The sequence below is a fragment of the Babylonia areolata genome, chromosome 1 (genome assembly GCF_041734735.1).
Source record: "Babylonia areolata isolate BAREFJ2019XMU chromosome 1, ASM4173473v1, whole genome shotgun sequence".
In the NCBI taxonomy this organism is placed as follows: domain Eukaryota; kingdom Metazoa; phylum Mollusca; class Gastropoda; order Neogastropoda; family Buccinidae; genus Babylonia; species Babylonia areolata.
The window spans coordinates 16,570,587-16,593,768 of NC_134876.1; the positions used below are offsets into that span (position 1 = coordinate 16,570,587).

Genomic DNA, 23,182 nt, shown 5'->3' on the forward strand with positions numbered 1-23,182 from the left:
CTGTCCATGAATTTTTGGATGAGCTTCAGGATAGTGTGCTAACTGTTCATGTTTTATAAATCAAATCCCCACACATTAAAGCGTTCAGATCAGCATTCAGTTCTACTCTGCTCAAGCGTACACCCTCATCATGCCGAAAACGCGACATAATGCCTAAGATGCAGCCTTCAAATTGAAGGTGATCGACCTAGCAGACGACAGTGCAATCAGCAAACCAGCAGCGACCTCCACTTTGCGTTTATGTTCATGAAATGAAAGCGAGGCTGAAGTCAGTGACAAGATGGCGGAGGAAGCTGTGCTGGTTCAATGAGCAGGATGACGTTGAATAAATGTGACTATCCCTAAATTAGGGATCTTATTTTCATTGTGTTTATTTAAAAAATTTTTTTGTGGCACTAGCAGTATTTTCGCTTGCTTTTCTTTGTGTTGTTCCCGCTTCTGTTTATTTCATAACCTGCAGTATTGACAGCTTTTCTGTAGCATCAGTATGTGTTCCGGTACCAGAAATAAGTGCGGCTAATAAGCCAGTGCAGCTTATGTATGTATGTATGAAGTTAAATTTTTTTCCAAAATTTAGTGGGCACGGCTTATACACCAGTGCGCTCAATAGACCAAACTTTACGGTAATATCTTACACAAATTAAACTCGTCTCGTTCTTTTCTCACCCTATGTGCTTCAATAAAGACATTCAGTTTGATTTATACCCCCCCCCCCCCCCCCCCCAAGAAAAATCAACAAAAAAACAACAGAGAAATAATAAAACCTCTCAAGTGCATCTTACTTGTGGTGTATGTGCACTCTAGCCAAGTTGCTTCCCTTGCCATGTTATTTTGATACAACTGCAACAGTAAATCTTGTGGTGGGCAGAAGTTAAAAAGGCACTTAAAATCCAACTGATGCTCAATGACCTGCTTGCAATTCAGGTGAGAAAAAAGAGGAAAAGACAACTCATAACTGAAACAACAACAACAACAAAAAAGATCTCTGAGAACTGTGAGTTGCAGCAACAAGTGGAGAAACCTACAGCTTGCAAACAAACTGAACAGACTCACCATGTGTCGCTGAAGGCAACCTGTGCTCTTCATGTATTTGAGGCAGAATTCACAGATGTATAGCTTGGATAACCTGCAATAGGTATTCAGAATATAGTGTGCAATACAAAAAAAAAAAAAAGAAGCACAAGCAAGAGCTTCTGAGATTGGGATTACAGTCCCTGGGCTTCTTTCCCCTCCCTCCCCTTCCATTCAACGAAAGAAAATTCAGACAGCATAAAAATATTACAAAGGCCAGGACTTTAACAATTTTATGTTCATGCACAGCGTGATTTGGCTTGCTATAAGAATCTCCATTCTGTTGACAAGAGAAGTATGCAGACCATGGGGCAGCTAGGTTTTCAGTTGCTTCAGTAATGGTGCAGCCATCAGCTGTGCACGTACAAGCATTTCTACAAGCAGGCATGAGATTAGGAAATTATGATTTGAGTCTGAAAGGTGGGGGCCTGGGGGCCGCAGAAGGCCCCCAGTGGGGGTCCATGGGGCAACGCCCCTGGTGGGGGTCTGGGGGCGAAGCCGTCTGAAGCTGAAGGTTTTTCTCGATTTCAAACCATAAAATCAGCACTTGAGGTCTCATCTTGCCAGGCCAAGTTCCACTATTTTTCACACCTTTGTCAATCTCTGCTGCAAAAATCTTATTATCGTTTATGAGTGTTCTCATTTTGTCGATGATTGAAGACGACTGACGAAAAAGTATCTTTGCAAGTCATGAAGCCCGCGGGCGAAAGTTGTGAAATCGCAACCAAATGCGGATAAGCTGAATGATGACAGAGGAGCAACGGAACATTTATTCTCAATTGGTTCGCTTATCCAAACATGGGGCATTTTACCCAACGCTGTGGGTCTGACTTGTCGATCGGTCGGACAACGTCAGTGCAACCTTCGTCGGTCGGAACCCCCCTCCCCAATTTTCTCAACAGATTTACGTGAATCTCAAAAATGGCCTCTGGAGCCAATTTTTGGTCGGAATTCTGACTATAGTCGGAAAAATCTCATGCCTGACAAGTGGTCTAAAATTATTTGGAGTCTTAATTCTGGTACATACAATGAAAATTATAACAAAATTTGATAACACTGATAATGATTTAAGTTCCTGTCTTTACATACAGTGACAACATATAAAAAAAAGACCTGTCCACTTACATAGCAAATGTCATTCGACCAGAACCTTATCAGCTGACAAACATACATGAAATGACTAGTTATAATTAATATATCATTAGATATGAACTACAATGCAAGGTACATCAGAAAGGGTGAAAATGAAGAAATCCAAAGATTTTATCTATCAAGAGTGAACTCTTTTTTCATTTTGCACATTTAAGATGATTCTATGCTACGTTTGATTCATGACCAGATAAAGCTCATTTTATTGAAGGATAATCATCAACTTCCTCCTTTCAAATATAGTCACACTAGAATTTACAAATGGGAAAGCAAAATAAAAAAAAACATGACTGAAGATGCTTTACAACACTGACCTTGCATATTCCTGAGGGTAGGGGGAAGAATACCAGGTAACAATTTCGTATTTTCCAAACTCAATACAGGGAGGGTTTCTGCCTTGAGATTCTGTGGATAGGAGATCACTGCTGCCGGTACCCTGCAGATATACCCAGACACATCATCAATACATCCCCACTGACTTGGGGTCAGCCAACATTTTAACATTTACCAACAAAACTATGTATTGCACTGCACTGCATTATTTTATTTTTTGTCATGACAGATTTGTCTGTGTGATATCTGAGCTGCTGTACCCATGGTGAGCACATCCCCACAGTACAGCACCACCTGGTTTACTGTTGCATATAGTCCACCTGGCTGCACAGGGCCATATCAGGACTGCCAAGCCATACAAATGCTCAAATGCATCAACACATAACTGTCACATCTACACACACGCACAAAAACCACCATCAAGAAAACCTTACAAATCACAGTTCATGAGACAAAATCCTATCATTTAGCTCGGGCAAATAAGACTAGGCATTGTTGAGAATGTCAGCCCTTCTGTTTAATTAATCATCCCAGACTATGAAAAATAGCTCCTTAGGGCAAATAAGACTAGGCAGTGCTGAGAATGTCAGCCCTTCCATTTATTATCCGAGATTATGAAAAATTGTAAAAATAAAAAATAAAAAAAATAAAAATAATAATAAATTTTTTTTTTTTTTTAAAAGGATAAAAAATATTTCAAAGCAACACATAAAATATATAAAAAGGGTCACACAGGCAAATAACACTGCAAAATGGACAGCCAAGGCCTGTCCCAATGTTTACAATTGAACTACCTAGACATCAGAGCGAAACAGCACAGATACTGAGATAGTACATCACAGACTGCAGGAAAGACAAAAAAGTGTCAGGGCTTGCTCGAAAAAAGGGGAGAGGACTGGGAGCGCAGAAAAAGGAAACAACAGTGAAGAAAGAAAAAAGACATAAATAAAGAGAGCAATACAAGAGAGGAAATTTCTAGCACAGAATTTCAAGGCTGGGATGCTATTTATACAAAAAGATCCCTGGCATCCACAGGGGGACAGTGCCACATATTTTTCCTGGTTCAGGGTATATTTGTTTTTCTATCAAAGTAAATTCTTTCTACGTAATTTTGTCAGAGGCAGCCCTCTACTTGCTATAGTTTCTTTTACGTGTGATTAGTACATGGTGCACTTTTGACCTCAGTTTATCAACTCATCTGTAAGACTAGCACCCAGACCACCACTCAAGGTCTAGTGAAGGTGAGTAAAAATCCTGGTCTGTAATGAGACTCGAACTCATGGACACACTCTCCTATACAAAAAACTGAATGAGACAAGAAAGACCATCTTATTTTAATATCTAATAAGCTGGAAAAAGTGTTGTGTGAATGCATCATAAGGCAATTAATTCACGTGCTCACACTTACCTGTGCAACTGTTTGTTGGGCTTTCTCCTGAGCTTGCTTGAACAAGTCATAGTCGTCTTCTGTCACATTGGACAACAACTTCCCCCCAGGACGTAATGGGTCATCTGCAGACAAGTACTTATTTCTAATGCATACTTTCACAAACTGTTACAATAATATATATCCTGCAAGATCAAGCTTAAACAGGCTCAGTGGGATAGCCATCTTGATGGCCCCTCTCTATCCCTCTCTCTTTCATTGCTATTTTAGCTATCTGACCTCAAAACGACAAAAACCATTAAAGTCAAAATCAAAACAATTGAAGAAAAAGTTTTATTCATTCTCAAACAAATTAAAATCCAAAACAACTGAAAAACCAACTTGTCCTTATAACTGAATGCAAAATCAAAAAATTACAAAGTTATAGCTTCAGGGTATCAAAATCAGTTTGAAATTTAAACTGAAGACAATTTTTTAAATTCTAAAACTTTCAAAAATCAAAATAACTAAACACACTTATAGTTATACTTCTTGGCTTCCAAAGGCAAGTAAAAATCAAAACAACTGAAGACAGCTTTCAACTCCAGAGCTTTCAAAACAAGTTTATTATCAAAACAACTGAAGCAATCCATGATCAACATAAAAATTGAGGAGTTAAAAAAAAGAAAAGAAAAAAAAAAAGTCTTACAAGTTACATGACTAAGACAAATCTCTTTTTGAAAATAAATAGATGTAAAGAAGAGAATGTGTGTGTGTGTGTGTGTGTGTGTGTGTGTGTGTGTGAGAGAGAGAGAGAGAGAGAGGTGGAGGGGGGGGGGGGGCGTGTGTGTGTGTGGTGAAACAAAATTTCTTAACACGTTACACAAACAATGGTAAATTACCACCACTATCAAGAATTATCAGTAAGTTATAACTCGGATAATCAGTCATCTTAAATGACATATTATATATATATATATATATATATATATATATATATAAAAATAAAAGAGTTTATGAAATATAACTAATGCGTATCTTAACCACTTGATTCCCTTTTTCATGCACTTTTTGGGGATTAAAGAATGTCATCCAAGCAGTTCAACTTAAAATTACAGTAACAATGCTACCAACAAGACCTTTAAGGCTCATGTGCTTGTTTTAGTGCCCAACAAAAATGACATTCACCAATGACCTGTTCATTCCACAAAATGAATGAGTGGGGGGGGGGGGGGGGGGGGGGAAGGGACATTCAGTTAAACAAAATGATAACACTAAAAAAAAATAAAGAACCAAAAAACAACAACAACAAAAAAACAAAACAAAACAAAAACAACAACAAACAACAACAAAAAAACAACTGATACTTGAAAGAATCCTAAATTAACAAGCAGATCCAGACTAATTGTTCAGAAGTGTTCCAACTGCAGTTTATCATGCCAGTCAGCTCACCAACTTCAATTTCAAACTTATGGATCAAGTTGAAAGCTGTCACAATGGAGCCAATGCAGCCTGGGAACTACCACTTTTTGACTCACTTGTGTAAACAAAGTGAGTCAATGTTTTAACCCGGTGTTCGGTTGTCTCTATGTGTGTGTGTGCGTGTGTGTGTGTGTGTGTGTGTGTGTGTGTGTGTGTGTGTCTGTGGTAAACTGTAACATTGACATTTTCTCTGCAAATACTTTGTCAGTTGACACCAAATTAGGCATAAAAATAGGAAAAATTCAGTTCTTTCCAGTCATCTTGTTTAAAACAATATTGCACCTCTGGGATGGGCACAAAAAAATTAAAAAAAAGAAGAAGCCAAATTATATGCAAAGTGCATTTACTGTTATATTTATATATATATTTTTTATTCTCTAAACTTGGCACTTTGATCTGATATTCTGACACAAAAATAAGAGCAGTCATTATTATCATTTTTTGTTCAAACAGGAACTTCTTTTGCTAAGCATGGAAGTTTTATTAATTTTGCAAACGTTTTGGTGCAGATAGTAAAAAAGGGAAATTAATCTGTAATTAATGCTAGGGCACTTAATTTGCTTTAAACTGATCTTTCTTATCTTAAACATTACATTTTGAAATTATACTCAATACATAAAAAGCTTGTGTTTTTTACTCTCAGTGTACAGGGCTTTCACTATGTTCATTCGCCCAAATGGTCTTTTTCGGAAAATACTAAAATCAATACGAGTGGACTTTATACATCTATTGGCTGAGCCCTGAAGGTCATGGGCAAAAATCAATTGCGTACACATATTTATACACATTCAAAGCGCGTGCTCATATTCTTCGCGAACGCGAACGACGCCATTTTGTTTCAAGTTGCTGACCTGCCCGTTCAATCCTATATTCAAAGGACAATACACGATAACATGTGATGGAAAGTTGGAGAAGGAGACCGTTAAATATTTATTCAGAGAAAGGTTTGTGAACGCCTCATCACTTACTGGATGATGTCCCAGACTGCCTTAAAAATATCCACAGAATCAGTCGGAATTCACAGTTAAAAATTGTAAACCATGCGAGTTATACCCTTGAATTGATGAAACGAAAAAAATTCCTGTCTTGACTTTTCTCAAAATGAAGTCCTTTTCACTTCATACGACGTTTAGAGTACTTGTACTTGGCTCTACATGTTATTAGTTTAACAAAATACTAAATTTTCATATCAACTTTAAAACTATAAAACTAGAATGAATGTAAAAGAGAAATTGAATCAACCGTGTAATACTACATTCCCGGCGGGTGTAACTAAACTTGTACATCTATCTGATCTAGAGAAAACGGCTAAATGTTGCAGTGTGATTGGGGTGATAGCCACGTCTCCTTTACCGCGGACTTAAAAAGAATTTTTTATTGCCCTTAAAGATTTTTTGAATGCCCAAGATACACCAGAATAATATGATTTAAACAGTGTTCTCACTGCGAATACCGCAACTGATTTATCGCCCTTTAAAAAAGTATGTTCAAATAATAAATTTTAGAACGTCAGTTAAGGAGCCACGATAGTGTAATGGGTAAGACAGAACACGCAGGTTTCGAATCTGGTTAGGACTTTTTTTTTTCCTTTTCTTCTTCTTCTTTTTTTTTTTTTTATCCCGAAGCTTTAAAATAACAAATACAGAACACATTTTAACGATAAATTTTTTTTTTTTTTTTAATTTTTAAAAATTTTTTAAGGTGTATTACAAGTGAGTCTTGAAGGCCTTGCCTCTCTTGCTTGTTTGGTTGTTGTTTTTTTTAATCTTTTCCCCCTAGTATATCAGGATTCATTTCTCTAACACTTGTAGTGGATCCACAGAATTTAAAGAACTGATCCTTTTTTCATATATTCAAGCTGCTTTGTGAATGAGTCATCCATGAATCTGTACCAAATTTACGAAAATGAACACAAAGACATGTTTAATAACTAAACTGGTAATGGCCTTTCTTCTCTCTTAATTTTTTTTCTTCTTCTAACCTTTCTACTTTCATATGTTCAGATTAGCAATGACTGGAGAGACTGATATGACATATGGATACTTGTGCTTGTTTCCAGAAACGGCCATCATAAAAAACAAAACAAAATAAAAACAGGTGGTGTTACCAATCAGAGATGAACTACTCCATGTTTTTCCTTGCAGGTAACTACATTTTATGTGTTTGTTCGAACCTCCTTTTCAAACACTGTTAATGTTATCATTCTCTGAAGATATTGCTCAGATGAGAACAAAACTAAGCTACTTAAAGGAAATTTTCTTCCTAAAATTATGTTTAAGTAACACACTTACTTTGACCCACTAATGCAGACTCTGGCAGGGGTCTGATTCCTGTCCTGTGCAAACTACTACCCACCTATGTGGAGAAAATAAAAGTAGCTACGGCCTATACATTCTTCATATAAATTAGTTTGTGGCATCAGACACTTAGGATCTATTTCAACGGTTTCCCGTCTTCTCAAACTCAATGTAGATGATCATTGTTCTTATTCCTCCTTGACCATACCAGTCACTTCTGATAGTTGAGTTTTCAAATGATACGAAAGAAAATGGATCCATCCATCTTCTTTTCAGTATCATTTTTTACACAGACAAGAATTCTTTCATGTTTCAGACAAAATATTTACATCATATAGGTATCTTTAAGTGTATGAAGTATCACTTAACATTAAAAAATGTTCACCTCAAACAAGAAAATTCCAATTATTCAATAACAATCAGGTGGTTGAAACGTTTAATGTGAAACTGTGGCCTTTGCTGTTGTGCAGTGTCATTCTGGTGAGGGATGCCAGGAAAGGTCATATCAATATCAATAAACTTGACGTTTTGCCTCTATGGACATAGCTCCAAAGAAAATGTCAGTGTTGATGTTTACCATGGACACAAAGTGACAAAAAAATTCACACAAAATCAGAATAAGATGATTACATAGACTCAACTTATCCACACATATGAACCATAAATAACCCTTTGTACAACTACAAGAAAGAATTACAATTATAATTCATACATATATGTATATCAATATGAAAACTTTCTTTGTTAAAATTTTGTATCCAAATTACTCATATGCTGTTTAAAAAAAGAAGAAAAAAGCCCTTAATGGAAAATTTTCTTATCCAATGACTTTAATAAACCTATACCTTTCAAAAGCTTTTAATTTAAAAGATCTCAACAACTGTATCATCATTGTATAATGAATCAAAGCTACCACCTAGTTTCCAATATATTCCACATAATTATCAAAATGGACAGATAGGTCCAATTCTTTACACAATCTGTTAAACACAGCCAAAAATAAGAACACACATTCATAAATATTGGATAATCACAATCATGATGAAAACAAGTCATGCAGATGAAGCAAATTATAAAGCAAGAAATTGGTATCTTCCTTTTTCTGTTAATGTGTAAGTCATGGATACACTGATTTACATCTGGCAATTTTATTAGTAACATGTATAGTCTTAGTCTGCTTTCTTACCATTCAATATCTATAAAAAAATGAAAATAAAAATTGTGTTTATACAAATTTCCTGGCTTTTAAGTTATAGATCATGAACCAATCATAATAAAATCCACAAGAAACTTTTAAATTCTCCACTGAAACTTAATACGATTCTGAAGCATTCTAGTTTGTTTTTTCAATGTCACTGATTATAATATAAAACTAAACAAATATTACATACAAATACCCATACTAATGATAAATTTTCAGATTACATGCAGATACTCATAATATCATACTTAGTACATGTATACATACACTACACAACTTTTTATAATGTTCATTGGCAACCTGTTGGCTTATGCCCAACATTTCAGAAAAAAACAAACCCACATTTTTTTTCATAGAAACCATACGAAAGCAAACTTCAGAGGACTTATTATTCTGATTAAATATTAGTTGTTCAGATCACTATCCTAAACTAGCAAATAATCCATACGCACAAGGCGTAAGTATTAGAACTTCTGTCCAGTTTTTCTTCGATGAGATGGATTATAACACTTCCACTCGGGGAAAAAAAAAAACAGCAACAAAAAACAACAACAAAAAAACAGCAACAAAAAAAACACCCCTAAAAAAACACCCCACATTACCATCTGCAGAACAATCTATTCACCATCAACATGGAAAAAAAGAAAAAAAGAACAAAAAAAAGGCAATGTATGAATGATAAGACAATGACACTTGGAAAAAAAAAAAAAGGAAAAGGATCACTGATGAAACATGAACACCGCAGGGCTAGTAGATAATGAATACAGAAAGGAAAATAAAAACAATATGCTGGGGTATAAACATCCCACTGTCATCAGTTGAAAATGCACACAAAGTATATAAGTAATGATAGAAAGCATTGTAATTCAGGTCAGGACAACAAAAGTGAAAATGGATCTACCTTTCCACCCTTTACTACAAAGCAATGCAGGTGCAGCAAAGACAGACAGCAAAGAGGGGAAATAAGTTTTGCTTCATCACAAAGCATTCACTGACTGTTGTTTTGGTTAATTCAGCTCTCCCTGAAAGACGCACACCTGGGCATCATGATCAATATCCTTGCAACTTTTTTCTCTCAGAATTATGTAAATTTCATCAGCTTTTTCCCCCCTATACCAGAAAACCCCTGGTTTTTAAAACAGAGACAGTGATGAGATATTGGCACAATTTGGGGGAAATAATTTCATCAGATAAAACTGCCAGAGGAACAAATACATCAGTGGATGATCAAAATGAGCAAAACACAGGAGTGTTGGACACAACACAGGAGTGTTGGACACAACACAGTGTAAGAAAAAAAGCAGTACTGAACAAGATGGGGGTTTTTCCATAAGAGGCAGAGTTTTCCAGTTGCTGCTGAATATGATTTTGTTCATTCCCCCAATATCCTGCTGCATTCCTTGGGGCAAAGCCCACAAAACCTGCTTGAAGGCTGAATCTGTCTGCTTCCTTTCACTTGTCAACAGAAGTACAACCATATCAATTTCAAAGAAGTCATAACTGACAAGAAAATCTAAAATCTTCCGGTAATGAAAGCTCCAGTTGTCATGTCGAAGGAATATTCAAATTTCTTCCAGATATCCAGATCTAGTGCTGAGCTCATCAACAAAGGTTTTTGTGACCTGACTTATTCCAGGGAGAGCCAAAGACTAAACAGCCAGCTGACAAGTCTGCTGCTATCAGTGTGTGGAATGTACCTGCGACTGAGGCATGCTGAACTGATGGGGGGAGGGAGAGAGAGTGCAAGCCCACCACAAGACAGCCAAATGATGCCAATGACACAGGAATCTTACCCTTGTCTTGAGCTGCCTGCTGTTGACTGGCTTGGCCTGGCCCCAGTCGGCTGCTCGGAGTGCCGTTGGCTTGGCTCGCACTGGCTACCTCCTCCTCCTCGCTGTCTGAGGTGTCCGTGCTGGCCTGCCCCTCACTCCCCTTCCCTCCTGGTCTAACCTTGACACCAGTGAAACAATGCACTTCCTCTTCCTCACCCTCATCCTCCCTGTCAGCATCCCAGTCACTGTCGTGCCCTCGGGTGGCAGGCAATACACTTAACACACTGCTGCTGCTTTGTGGCTCTTTCACGACCGGTGGGGCATACACTCCATTGGGGATGCTCTTCACTATGTCGTTAGTCTCATGAAGCACTGTACTCTCACTCTGAAACCTAGGCCTATGTTTCCTAGCTGACGGATTGTAAACTGGACACGTCCTTTTGCGTTGCTCCCCTTGCGCAGTGAACAAATGAGACAGACCATCGTTCAAACTATTCAGTTGGGTTATTCCGGGGGGACCCTCTGCTTTTTTCCTCCCTCGGTGGGCATGAAGTTTAGACTGTTTAACAAGTCGAGATGCAGCCTGCTGAGATTGACTAGAACCACTACTGTTATGAGAAGCAACGGTCTTCACGGCAGTGTCCGACTGATCACAGTAAGAATTTTCCTTTACAACGACTTTATCCTGATCACAGCTTGGTTTAGAGTCCGACTTTTCACTAGCAGCTGACCTACCTGGTGTACTGGTATGAGTTGTGGATTTGACTGGTGTTTTGTTTTTTGCTACTGACTTAGTTCCCGAATTCACTTTTTTGGTGGACTTTAATGCTGAACTGCTCTTCAACGCCTTTGACACGACAGAAGAATCAGGCTTGGATGTAGAACAAGACACCCCGCTGGTTGACTTGACAGGAGAACTAGATTTTGTCTGAGAAGGAGACACAGAAGATGCAATCTGCGACTGAACTTTTACAACAGCATCAATATCAATGGAACTGAGAGACACTCTAGACTTCCGCTTATTGGAAGGCATGAAGAATTTAGACAGACCATCTACTAAGCCCTTCGGTTTGTTCATGTTCAACAGAGAATCAAAGTGGCTGGATCCTTTTCCATCCAACTCACTTGAAAACGGTGCTTCCTCTTCTCCAATCTGCATGTCCTCCGCTTCAAATTTCTTTTTGCTGCCCTTGTGGGGTCGTGCCTTGTGACTCTTGTGTTTGTTGGCCTTGAAATGCCTATAACATGACAGAAAGAACAACAATGAAAAACACAAATTCAGGGTTGCCAGCCAATTAAAAAAAAAAAACAAAAAAAAAACTTTTTCATACATACATTCTACAAGTCAAACTTCTCTGACATACTGACAATTTGTAAATGTGACTGATTTTCAAAGAGAACCTGGCAACCTTTATGAGAGAAATTGATAACACTGGTAACAGTCTATCAGATCAGCTCAAAATAATATGTGCTTAAAACGCATGTCATGGTATTGTACAGTGTGGTACTGTACTATATTATTTTCTTGTCAGAACAGTTTTCTGTGTGTGAAATTTAGGCTGCCCTCCTTAATGATAATGCACTGACAGTGCAGCATGACCCCTTTTTTCCTTTCTGAGTTTCTCTATATGCAAGTGGATTTCTTTTACAATCAAAGTGGCATTTTCCTCAGTTTTGACCAGGACAGCTTTTTCGTTGATGTTACGAGCGCCAAATGTGTGTGGCACTCAGGACCTCAGTTTACTGCCTTTCCACAAAGACTGGCACCAAGAGGGGATAAGAGTCCAAGAATAAAAATCATGGTCCATGCATGTATCAAATCAGAGATCCTCATTTCTATGCCTTGTGTTTTGTCCACAAGGCCACTACTCCACATGAGTAGTAAATGTGGCCTCGAGGTAATGCATTAAGTATCCACATATCTGAGTCCTAAATAAAGACCAGGATCTTTAACCCTTTCCTTTTATCCCCTAAACACTGTGAATTGAGTAGTGATCTATGTACTAGTCTTTCTGATGAGACGACAAACCAGGTCCCTTGTGTAGCATGCACTTAAGGCACATATAAGAACACACACCAACAAAAGGGTTTATGATTTATCTCTGGCAAAATTCTGTAGAAAAACCTGCTTTTGTACTGATGATAGAAAAAAAACACAAAAAACACAAAAAAACACACTTGCAGAAAGAAAAGAATTCACGAGTTGCACTGTGGTAATGTACTCTCTCTCTCTGACAAGATCATCTCTAATTTACCAGCCGCCGTGGTGAAGAGGTTAGCGTCGCGGACTGATGGCTGGGAGGACGCGTGTTCGAATCCCAGCGGAGGTGGGTTTTTTGGCCCGTGGCCGGCTCCTACCCAGTGTTGAGTGTGCTGTGGGCTTAAATGGGGAGACTGGGACCACACAGTCGAGTATCATCCACTTAAGGATGCGTCTTTGGGTGTGTTGCTCTAATTACCTGACCAACACTGCAAGTGTCTGTATCTCTTGGGCCTGGTTAACGCCGGGATATCATTATGACAGGAAGCGTAGAGTACAGCCTTGTCACGCAGTCCCAAACCAAAATGGACCTCCATAGCAACATCGTCATCCTCCTCCTCCTTTATCGTCATCAATGTAAACAAAATAGTCTCAAAGTCTGTGGCCTTTCATGCCATGCTCTCATGGTGACCTCAATTTCGATGCCCCTCCACTTCCGTGCTTAGGGTGAGTCCTGTCAATGTCGTCAGTGTTGGCAGAGTCATGGGGGGCTGTTGTTTGAGGGATGTGGTGGCAGTCTCCACTCTGGGGGGGACGCTCACTCAGTCTGGCTCCGCGACTAAGCCATTATTGTCATTAGTAGGGGGCTTAGTAGGTGGTGTCCTAAGTATGTTAAAACAGAACAGGCACCACTGAACACCACCGAAGTGACTCAGCAGCAGTGCAGGGTCTCTTCTGGTGTGTGGCCTCCTGGCAACCTAACATCGATGGTTCCCTGTGGACTGCCGATGCTGGAACTGCGACGGACGAACCCGGGTGTGGCCATGTATGGGGGAATCTAATGTGAGTGGCATGGGAGTAGTGCCACTGAAATGGTGCAAATGATGGGGCAGCAAAAAAAAAAAAAAAAAGAAAAAAAAAAAGAAAAAGAAAAAGAAAAAAAGATCATCATCCCTAATTTCACACAGTGAAATATGCTATAATAAAACATAATACAACTGACCCATCTATGATCCTCACAATTGCTTTCCTGCTTCCAACTAAAAACATCTAAAACATGAAGAGAAAAACAACATATACCCAGAGTGGCAAGAAAGGGCACGGGGGGGGGGGGGGGGGGGGGGGAGGAAGGTGCAAAATGAATGCCCATGACTGTGTGAGTCAACCACACATCTTACCCTTCCTGGAAATCCATGCTTCTGTCCCAAGGGATGATAGAAAGACTGACAATTCTGCACTAACAGTAATGCACATACAAACACTGTGAAACAGACTGTTACAACTAATACAAGTTCCATATAATGATCATGAAGTATGAACAGAAACATCATTAAAGAAAAAAAAAGAAAAAAAAAAAGAAGAAAAGTATATAATCATGTATATATACACATACAGCAAATTAACCATACTTAGTAGCATTACTAGCAGAACCCATAAACAATAAACAAACAAAACAAAACAAAGACAAAAGACCACTGAAGTATAATTTATTTTTCCAATGTAAAATGCAAAATGCTACTGACCTTGCATTTTTCAGCTTCTGTTTGGACGCTGTCAGCTGCTGTGCTCTGACCTTCATAGTGTATTTCTGAGCACTCCGCAGAAAGCGCTGGCCACGTTCTCCACTGTTCTCCGGATCACAGACATTGCAGGCCCAGTTACCTGGAAACACCTTCCTCAATGCAGCACATCTTTTGGTTTTTCTTACATACAACTTTCTTCTTCATCTGCGCTGCTTAGGGTTTACACAGTATGTGAAAAGCAGCTTCTTCACTGTAGTCAATCCTCACTCTTTAAAATATTGGTATGGAAGAAACATATGTAGGTAGTGTCATTCTGCATGGACTTCCCATCTGTTTTTCCTCTTTTTAACTGAACAGGAAATAGAATGTATTGCTGTCTCAAATTAGTTAAAAACACAAGTTAGGACTGGTCAAAGATTTTTTTTTTTTTTTTTGATTTTTTTAAATATTTTTATTTTATTTTTTTTTTTTAACAAATCTGGCAACATATCAGAAACAGGCTAATTAAAATCTTGCAAGAGGCTAAATGAAATAAAATGCTCAATATCTGGAAAAAAGGGAATCCCCCCCCCCCCTAAAATTACATTAGTTTATTCCAGAAGACATTTATAAAAAATACTCCCCAATGTGGAAGGAAGATTTTTTGTTTTTCTCCCTACGCCCACTCTGGAAGACATTTATAAAATACTCCCCAATGTGGAAGGGAGGATTTTATTGTCTTTCTCCCCACCCTCCTCCACAAATTTGGTGCTGACAAAGTATTTCCAGAGAAAATGAATTTGCTAAAGTTCACTTGAGAAAACTGCCAATGTTAAGGTGGACAGTGGATGGACATGCAAACATACACAGATATACATACAACAACAAAAAAATTAAAATAAAAAAAGGTAGGAAAAAAAAAAGGGTGAAGAAGATCATTTAGTCTGGCAACCTTCTCTCACAATCACACTTACGAAACCAAAATGGAATATAACAAAGGGAAAATGCTGAAAAATGAAGAATGCACAACACGTCCCTTTAGAAAAAACATATATTTGAAGACAGTGAATACAGGTCATCACATGAACTGTACAGCCATTATTAGAAAAAAAGAAAAAAAAAAAGAAAAAAAAAAGGATTTTGACAGAATAAGATAGAGATCCTAAATCCAGAGAGACAGGGACATATGGAGAGACAGAGACAGAGAGCAATTTTACCATGTTGTCTTAATTTCAAAACATACCTTTTGGAGCTTTTGAGATTTCTGGGTCACAACATCGGAAGTGGTACGCACGATCACAACCATCACAGAACAGCATATTATTCTGAAACCCATCAGACTTCAGCATAAAATATTAGGTACAACAGCAAACAACAAAGGCTGTTTGTACTGATCAAAAAACATGTCTCTGCTACTGTGTGGCTCAGTGATCCAAAACGCAAACAATATGAAATGGCTGCTTCTGAATCAGTTTCAAGATAAAAAGGCACAAACCACCAAAAAAGTAATGGCGCAGTGCAATATGACGAAGATACACATGTAATGAAGTGCATTACGTGTGAAATTTGTAATCTGTACTGTCATTGTACTACTCACGGGAAAAGAATGCATTTGTGACAGGATCAGTAAACTTTAAAAAATCATCCTTGAGCAGATTTTCGTTTCCGGTGGTTCACTCCTCTCTCTGTAGAGTGAGTGAGTAAGAGAGAGAGAGAGAGAGAGTGTGTGTGTGTGTGTGTGTGTGTGTGTGTGGTGTGTGTGCGCATGAAACATTTGTAAGGCAGCATAATAGCATTAGATGTGTCTGAATGAAAGAATGCTTTAACCTGCAGTTGGACTCACAAGAACCACAAGAGTACTCAGAAAAATGCCTGAGCGAGCAAACCAACCGTAAACCCTGACCAAAGAACAATCCAAATAGCTTTCAAATACCATAAAATATATAGCTTCATCAATGACACACAGAAATGAGATATAAAATATTCTTTATGCGATCATTCATGCAAAAAGTTTTGATCTTCACATATTACAATTAGTATGTTCCTATAACTGTTAAACAGCCAGTCACATCTGTTATCAAATTAAAAGACAAATGACTATAATAATGTGGTCTTTCATGTACTTTTGATTTTTTCTTTGCTTTGGTGGAAGAAAGACAGACAGACACACCCATATTTATATCAAGTGACATAGACAAATAAAGTTGTATCACTTACATCTTTCCCAGCCTTCCCACAATAGGCACACATTTTACACTCGATGCATTGCCAGCGTATGTTCTTGACTCTCCTCACTACCTCTTCATTGAGTTTCAGACATTCCGGATGACCTGAAATCAAAGCAACATGATCATATCTAAACTACTGCACTCGTCTTCACTACAGTAATACAGGTCGATCAAAATGTGGTTTTTTTTTGTTTTTGTTTTTTTAAAGTTGTTAAATTTTTCTTGGTATAACATTTTCACTACAAATTTCCATCATTCATGTTTAAAATCAACTATTTTTGTCATAAAATCTTTCATTGTCAAACTGTTTTTCCAAGACATCCAAACTTCTGAAGAAGATCTATAAGAGATTCAGAGATGAACACCCCAATTACATGTGTTACTAAAACAGCCTTAATAGAGAACAACTCTCACATAATTTGTGGCCAGTAGTAATGTGTGTGTGTATATATATATATATATATATATGTTCCATCCTGATCCTACTGTACAAATATCTTAACTGCAGAAGAACGATCTCTTCCGTTTTCTGACCAGCAGCTCAACTATCATTAGTAATCAGTTGTTAATACTAACATCTAAGCTGAACCAGTTCTAAAGTCATCAAGCATCAACCTCTTAAAAAAGTTAATTTCCTCACTGTAAATTGACAAATGAACCCCATATAAACTCTAATCCAATTGTATGCAAGTGGGTGTGAAGAGATTCAGCAACAGAAGACATATGCTAAATTCTGTAATTTAACATATCAATAATTGAATAAATGAATAATGCCTGTGCATCCACACATGCCACCTGGATGCCTTTACTTGATTGAAAAACAGCCTGTATAATTATTACACATTTAATTTTAAACGGTCTATGTTATCCATTTAATTAGTAGAACTGATGATTCAGCTCTATTTTTCTTCAAAACTTACAGGAAATTATCCAGACAATGTGGAAATTTGATGCTTTCCTTAGCTGTTCAGAAAAAAAGTCTGGTCTTCAAAACTGAGGTATACACTATCTTGATTGATGATGATTATGACTGGATCCTTTTTAACTAAATTATAAATTCAAGTATTGGTAGTTATGACTCCACTGACAGTCACAATGGCAGACTGAACTTTGTAAACTGTGAATATCCACTATAGGTGCAATACTGCAACCAGAAGGATACACTTCAATACATGTATGATATATTATATATGAAGGGGGGGGGGGGGGGGGGGGGGGGGAAACCAAATTTCAAAAGAAAATGACTTCTGGACAATCTTGATATATAAACAAATAAAATTGTTACTGATGACATGTATTGAACTCTTCTTCTGTTTCTTGACTAAATACATCTTTATTCATCCGAATGGAAATCATTTGTGCATCCAAATGCCCGTCACTTTCAAGTCCACAGCCGAGTCCAGTGCACACAAAAACATGACAAAGGTTGGACTAAAAGGTCAAGAAATAAAACATATAAAGCTGAATACACTGAACAGATGGAAAGATATAAAATAAAATTAAAAAAAAAACAACAACAAAAAAACCCCAAAAAAACCCACCACAATCTAGTCCAATTTACCATATAATCAAAAATTATATGTATACATGTTTTAAAATAATATGCATTTCAATTAATACCTTCAGAGTAAGAAAACCTTCAATGAATGCTTTATCATTACAAATTCTTAAAAAATAAATAAATAAAAAAAAAAAGGGGGGGGGGGGGGGGGGCATGTTCTATACTAAAAACATAGCATTTCTGCATGCAGTAAGGGATCAGTTTTAAATAGACAAACATGTAAGTTAGAATAGTTAGAATTTAAAATTATTTTATTTTATTTTATTTATTTTATTTTATTTTATTTTTTTTACTGCATATCAGAAATCTCTACTGAGACAAGTTGAGAAATTATGCTGAGGAAACTCTGTGGAGAAAGAGCTGCTGAGAACAGAAAGGAATTTTCTCTTTCATACAACTTTGCACGTTCCATTTCCAGATTTGTGCTTTTTGGAGTAAAGAAATTATTTCCAACAAGGAAGAACTAGAAATACCTATCCTTCCTAGGCAGTGATCAGAATACAACAGTATGATATTCTAACTGAGAGTACACACTACTGAAAGTATAGTAAGATTTATAACTCTGACAGTAACATTCAGACATTATCAACAAAAATTTCACAACTGATGTTAATCACTGTGTAAAACTGCACATTCAAAATTAAAGTATCTATACTTTGTAAAAGAAAATAATACATACACATGTGTATGTCAACACTTTTAATAGTCGAGGCAACCACTCCTCCCCCATAATGAAAATCTTACATGTCTATCAAATGTTCAGTAATCTTTTTAAAGCTTTAACTGCTTACCACTGCTTCCACAGTCAGCACATGAAATGAGCTCCCTGCTGTCTGGAATTTTACAGAGACCACAAATCGTGTCGGGCTTGTGGGTTGGCTGCAAAGGAAGAATGCTACTTGAAAGGTGCAAATAAGATAACATTTCCAGTACTTCAAACACAGCTGTTAACATGGCTTATGACTATTAACGCATACAATCTTTTGTCAACTATTTCAACAGTACTTAAGTAAAAACAACAAAACCTCATAGTCCCAAAATACATATAAAATTAAAAGAGAAGGACAAAAAGCAAGTTATCAATGATCAAATGTTCAGTGCTTCTCTCTTGAATCTCATAATTGTGTGGATAGGGGGAATATATTTCTTAATATGATGCCAATCATTAAAAAACAAACAAACAAAAAAAACACAACTGAACCATGATCGTGTTACCATTTCCATCATCTCCTTAAAGCTGATGATAAGTACCCATGTGGTACTTGTTTGTTTTTTTCCTTCTTGTTTTTCTATTATGTTTGACAGACTACAGAGTCAAGAAACATCTCTCTTTTACTATTCACTACTGCCCCACACTACCCCGTCTCACCCATCCCCCAAAAATGGTAGAACCATAGACCCCCCCCCCCCCCCTTTTTTTTTTTTTTTTTTTTTAAGTCATTTATATGATTCAAGTCAGCTAAGATTTGAATATCAGCAGAAATTATTTATTTTTTAAGAAAAAGAAAGAAAAAAGATTACAACTGCACATTAAAATCACAAACACAAAAGGAGAGCGGAAATGGCAAGACAGTACCATGAGAAAAAGAGGTTAAAAATGTCGAGACAGCAGTTACAATCAAATGAATAGATCCTCAAACACACACACAAACACTTTAAAACATTACTAATTCTTTTAAGTTTTTTTATAATCTATAATCAGTGTTCCCTCGTCCTGTTAAGTTTGTGATGGTCAGTCTGAAACTGAGTAGCTTATCTGCAAGTTATCTGGAATAAGCATATTTATGAGATAATCAAACTTTTTCCCCCAGCAAAACAACATGTAAAACAAAGATTTTTTAAGATCCTTTTTTTCTTTTCTTTTTTGATGATTTTTCTGTACTCTTCACCTAAATACCAGAATAAATGGAAGTGCTTATTCCTGATCTATTCCTTTAAAACAAAACTGTTTTCACTCCGGCAACGATCTATAACCAGTTCTGTTTCCTTTAAAATTCACTGGATTTGCAATCAATCATCTGATAGAAGTTTTGTTTTGACTAATTTTAGCTAATTAGGATATAAATTTTCTTTCTATAAAAAACAAAAACAAAACAAGCAAACAATAAGCAAACTAACTTAACAATTCTTCATTTCCTATACACATCACACATCAATCAACTGCCAGATTAGATGGAAGTGTTACAACTTAAGAAGTGATGAGTTAAACCTATTGGTGATCTGCCCCCGAGGTCAAATTGTTTGTGACAGTGGTCTTTCTCCATGAAAGGTGGTGTGGTTGAGGAGCTGGTCCTGATGCTATTTTTGTTGTTGTTTTGTTTAAATATATATCTAAAAATACATTTCTAATTCTACACTTTGTTTTACTTCACTTTCTAGTTTTTCTTGGAAGGACAAGTATTACACATTACAATGACGCCCTTGTTTTTGCAGTACAACTGACATTCATATAATTCATAGATAAAACCTTGTGTTGACTACTTAAAAAAGAAAAACATAACAAAAGACTCAAAACAACACGGACAAAACAAAAAAAACACAAAAAAACCACCTGAGAGAGAGAGAGAGAGAGAGAGAGAGAGAGAGAGAGAGAGAGAGAGCATGTGTTCTACAGATTTGCATACAACTAAGGCCACAAACACACACACGAAAAAGATTCATACAGTCATGTAATTAATTATCATTATGTGTAACATTCATGGACTTTTTGCTACCTATTTCTGAAAAATATTTTGGTATGCCTTTTTTGTCTTTCTTCATGAATCTGTATCGATACTGTATTACTATTACTAGTATTAGTGTTCTTCTATGTGGACTTATGTTACACAGTATGAAAAATATCTGATAAAGAAACAACCAGATTAGATAATAGATGGGTATTATTATATGCAATCATAATTTCAGTATTCTCTATCTTATATATTTTTTGTTTAATTACTGACATTCTTGATATGCTTTTTTGTGTTGTTTCTACCTCTTTTTTTTCCTCTTTAAACTTACTTTTACAATATATTTACATACTTATAAATATAATGAGGAACTTTTTAGTACTGATTTATCTACACAATAAATTGATCAAACTAAAAAATATTAATATAAAAAAATTCTCCACATAAGTCAATGTTTCAATTAATATTTTCCATTAATAATTTTTTTAAACAAGTAGTAGTTGTTTAGGAAAGAAAGAAATAATGAAATTAACTTTACAAATCTAAAAGCACAGTATCACTCACACTCTGTGACCTAATATTTTTTTTCCTTCATACCTTGTTTCTTTCAAAGGGAAGAATGACTTCGCTGGACCCCAGACCAATGTCTTCAACGTCCACGGTCACTCTGGTTTTATTAATTCTGCTGATAAGGTCTGTTTTCTTTTTGGGAGATGGTAGCGCCACCTTGAAGAAAGCACCTTCTTGCTGCAGCTGCCCATTGTTCACAGCACGCTTGGCTTGCAACTTCAGCACATTTGACAAGTTGGCCCCTTCCTGAAGATTGACACTATAGCTGCACCTGATATAATTTTCCAAGTTGCGCAGGTTTGTTCCATTTGCTTCTCCAAGTTCCCGGATACACCGTACCATAACTTTTATCAGGTCGGTGTTGGGAGTGATGTTCAGAGAATGGCTCTGTAGTTGTGACACCTTGCTTGGGTCCCGATAGGATGCCACCCCTTTGTTGAACACCTGAAGGACGGTGCCATTTTCAACAGCCACCTTGAGGTATTCAAGAGTGTTCTCACGAGGCACCTTGTGGTTTGACTGAAGTACATGACAAATACGATCGGAATTTGGGCGTTGTTTCTGATTTCTTATTTTCTCAATTGCATCTAAAATCCATTTAGTATGCAACAGATCAGTCTCTGTATCACCACAATCTCCTCCTTTCACCATTTTGCTGACTTATATGTCTTACATGAAAAAAAAAGAAGAGGTAAATCAATCTTCACAGACACAATGGCATTGACAGTACACACACAAAAAAAAAAATCATAAAAGTGTAGGCTGAAAGAAAATCAAGTTCATGTTCCACTGAAACTCATTTTTATAATAGATGTTTAATATGTCCAAAAAAAACCACCTGCTTTACAAATCATGTTTCAGTTTGTTTGCTTGTCTTCTGGTGTTTCAAAACAATCCGATGCGTCTTCCTCCTCACTTTCATCTCGATGATCCACACGGTTTGCTGAAACCATTTCTTTCCGTTGGACACACTCACACAGCAAAAATCAACTCCACCTGAAAAAAAAAATCAGATGTAACAAGCAACTATCCAATCATAATAGGAAATTTTAACAGGCCCCTAAAAAATTTATAAACTACAATTCACAGTCTGATTGCATACTGGACAAGACTCAATGCGCGTATTTCAACTGTTCGAAATCGCGCACGAATCAAGACATTTTGGATTTCCGGGAGGCAACTCGTCTCGTTAAACAAAGAGATTTAAGCTTTCATTGAAGATGGGCAAAAGTACGTGACAGTTAAACAGTCTATTAACATTTCTTTTACAAAATAAGTCGACTTTTATTCAATGCCACTTTTTCTCTTTTTGTCTTTTCATGCAACGGCAAATATACCCCTCTCTCTCTTGCGAACTCCATGCAAAATGGCGGCATCCTGTCATTCATTCGGCGTGTATTTTTTTCACTGATGTATATAATAAAATAAAGCCGTAGGTTTATGTCCATGGAATGGAGACCTAGATGCTATCTAAAGACTAGTGTACTCGTCAAAATATATGTTAGACTTGAAATAGGGAGCAAATAGTGAACGGAATCTACCAATCTTCAGGTTGTTTATACGGCAAACTCAAGACGCATATTGCACGTCCGATTAGAAAAAATAAAAATCAAAATAACACAAACCTGCCATTTAAACACGCAAAAATAATGCACATCTGAATCGCATAATGTTTATACATCAACTCCATGGCTCAAAAAGAAAATACATAACACTGCTCCGTTGGCGTAACAGAATGAAGTGTAGTATTTCTTGAAAGTAGCAATCGCTCGTCTGGCAAA

The 23,182-nt window shown here is 36.9% G+C and overlaps 1 protein-coding gene across 3 annotated transcripts in view; it reads right to left on the reverse strand.

The window, feature by feature from the left end:
• LOC143279953 (uncharacterized) overlaps positions 1 to 23,182 on the reverse strand; it is a 45,914-nt gene that overhangs the window by 22,484 nt on the left and 248 nt on the right. Inside the window, exons 1-10 of one of the 3 annotated variants that reach the window (XM_076584330.1) lie at positions 23,027 to 23,182; positions 21,429 to 22,397; positions 18,954 to 19,041; positions 16,591 to 16,703; positions 15,617 to 15,698; positions 14,395 to 14,533; positions 10,693 to 11,909; positions 3,962 to 4,065; positions 2,535 to 2,656; positions 1,054 to 1,126 (exon numbers count right to left, since the gene is read on the reverse strand). The exon at positions 23,027 to 23,182 is cut by the window's right edge and continues 138 nt beyond it. In XM_076584330.1, the coding sequence (XP_076440445.1) occupies positions 1,054 to 1,126; positions 2,535 to 2,656; positions 3,962 to 4,065; positions 10,693 to 11,909; positions 14,395 to 14,533; positions 15,617 to 15,698; positions 16,591 to 16,703; positions 18,954 to 19,041; positions 21,429 to 22,052 (2,562 nt within the window). In that variant the 5' untranslated portion in view covers positions 22,053 to 22,397; positions 23,027 to 23,182. The remainder of the gene's footprint in view (positions 1 to 1,053; positions 1,127 to 2,534; positions 2,657 to 3,961; positions 4,066 to 10,692; positions 11,910 to 14,394; positions 14,534 to 15,616; positions 15,699 to 16,590; positions 16,704 to 18,953; positions 19,042 to 21,428; positions 22,398 to 23,026) is intronic. The other 2 variants (XM_076584348.1, XM_076584339.1) reach the window with 2 other exon arrangements.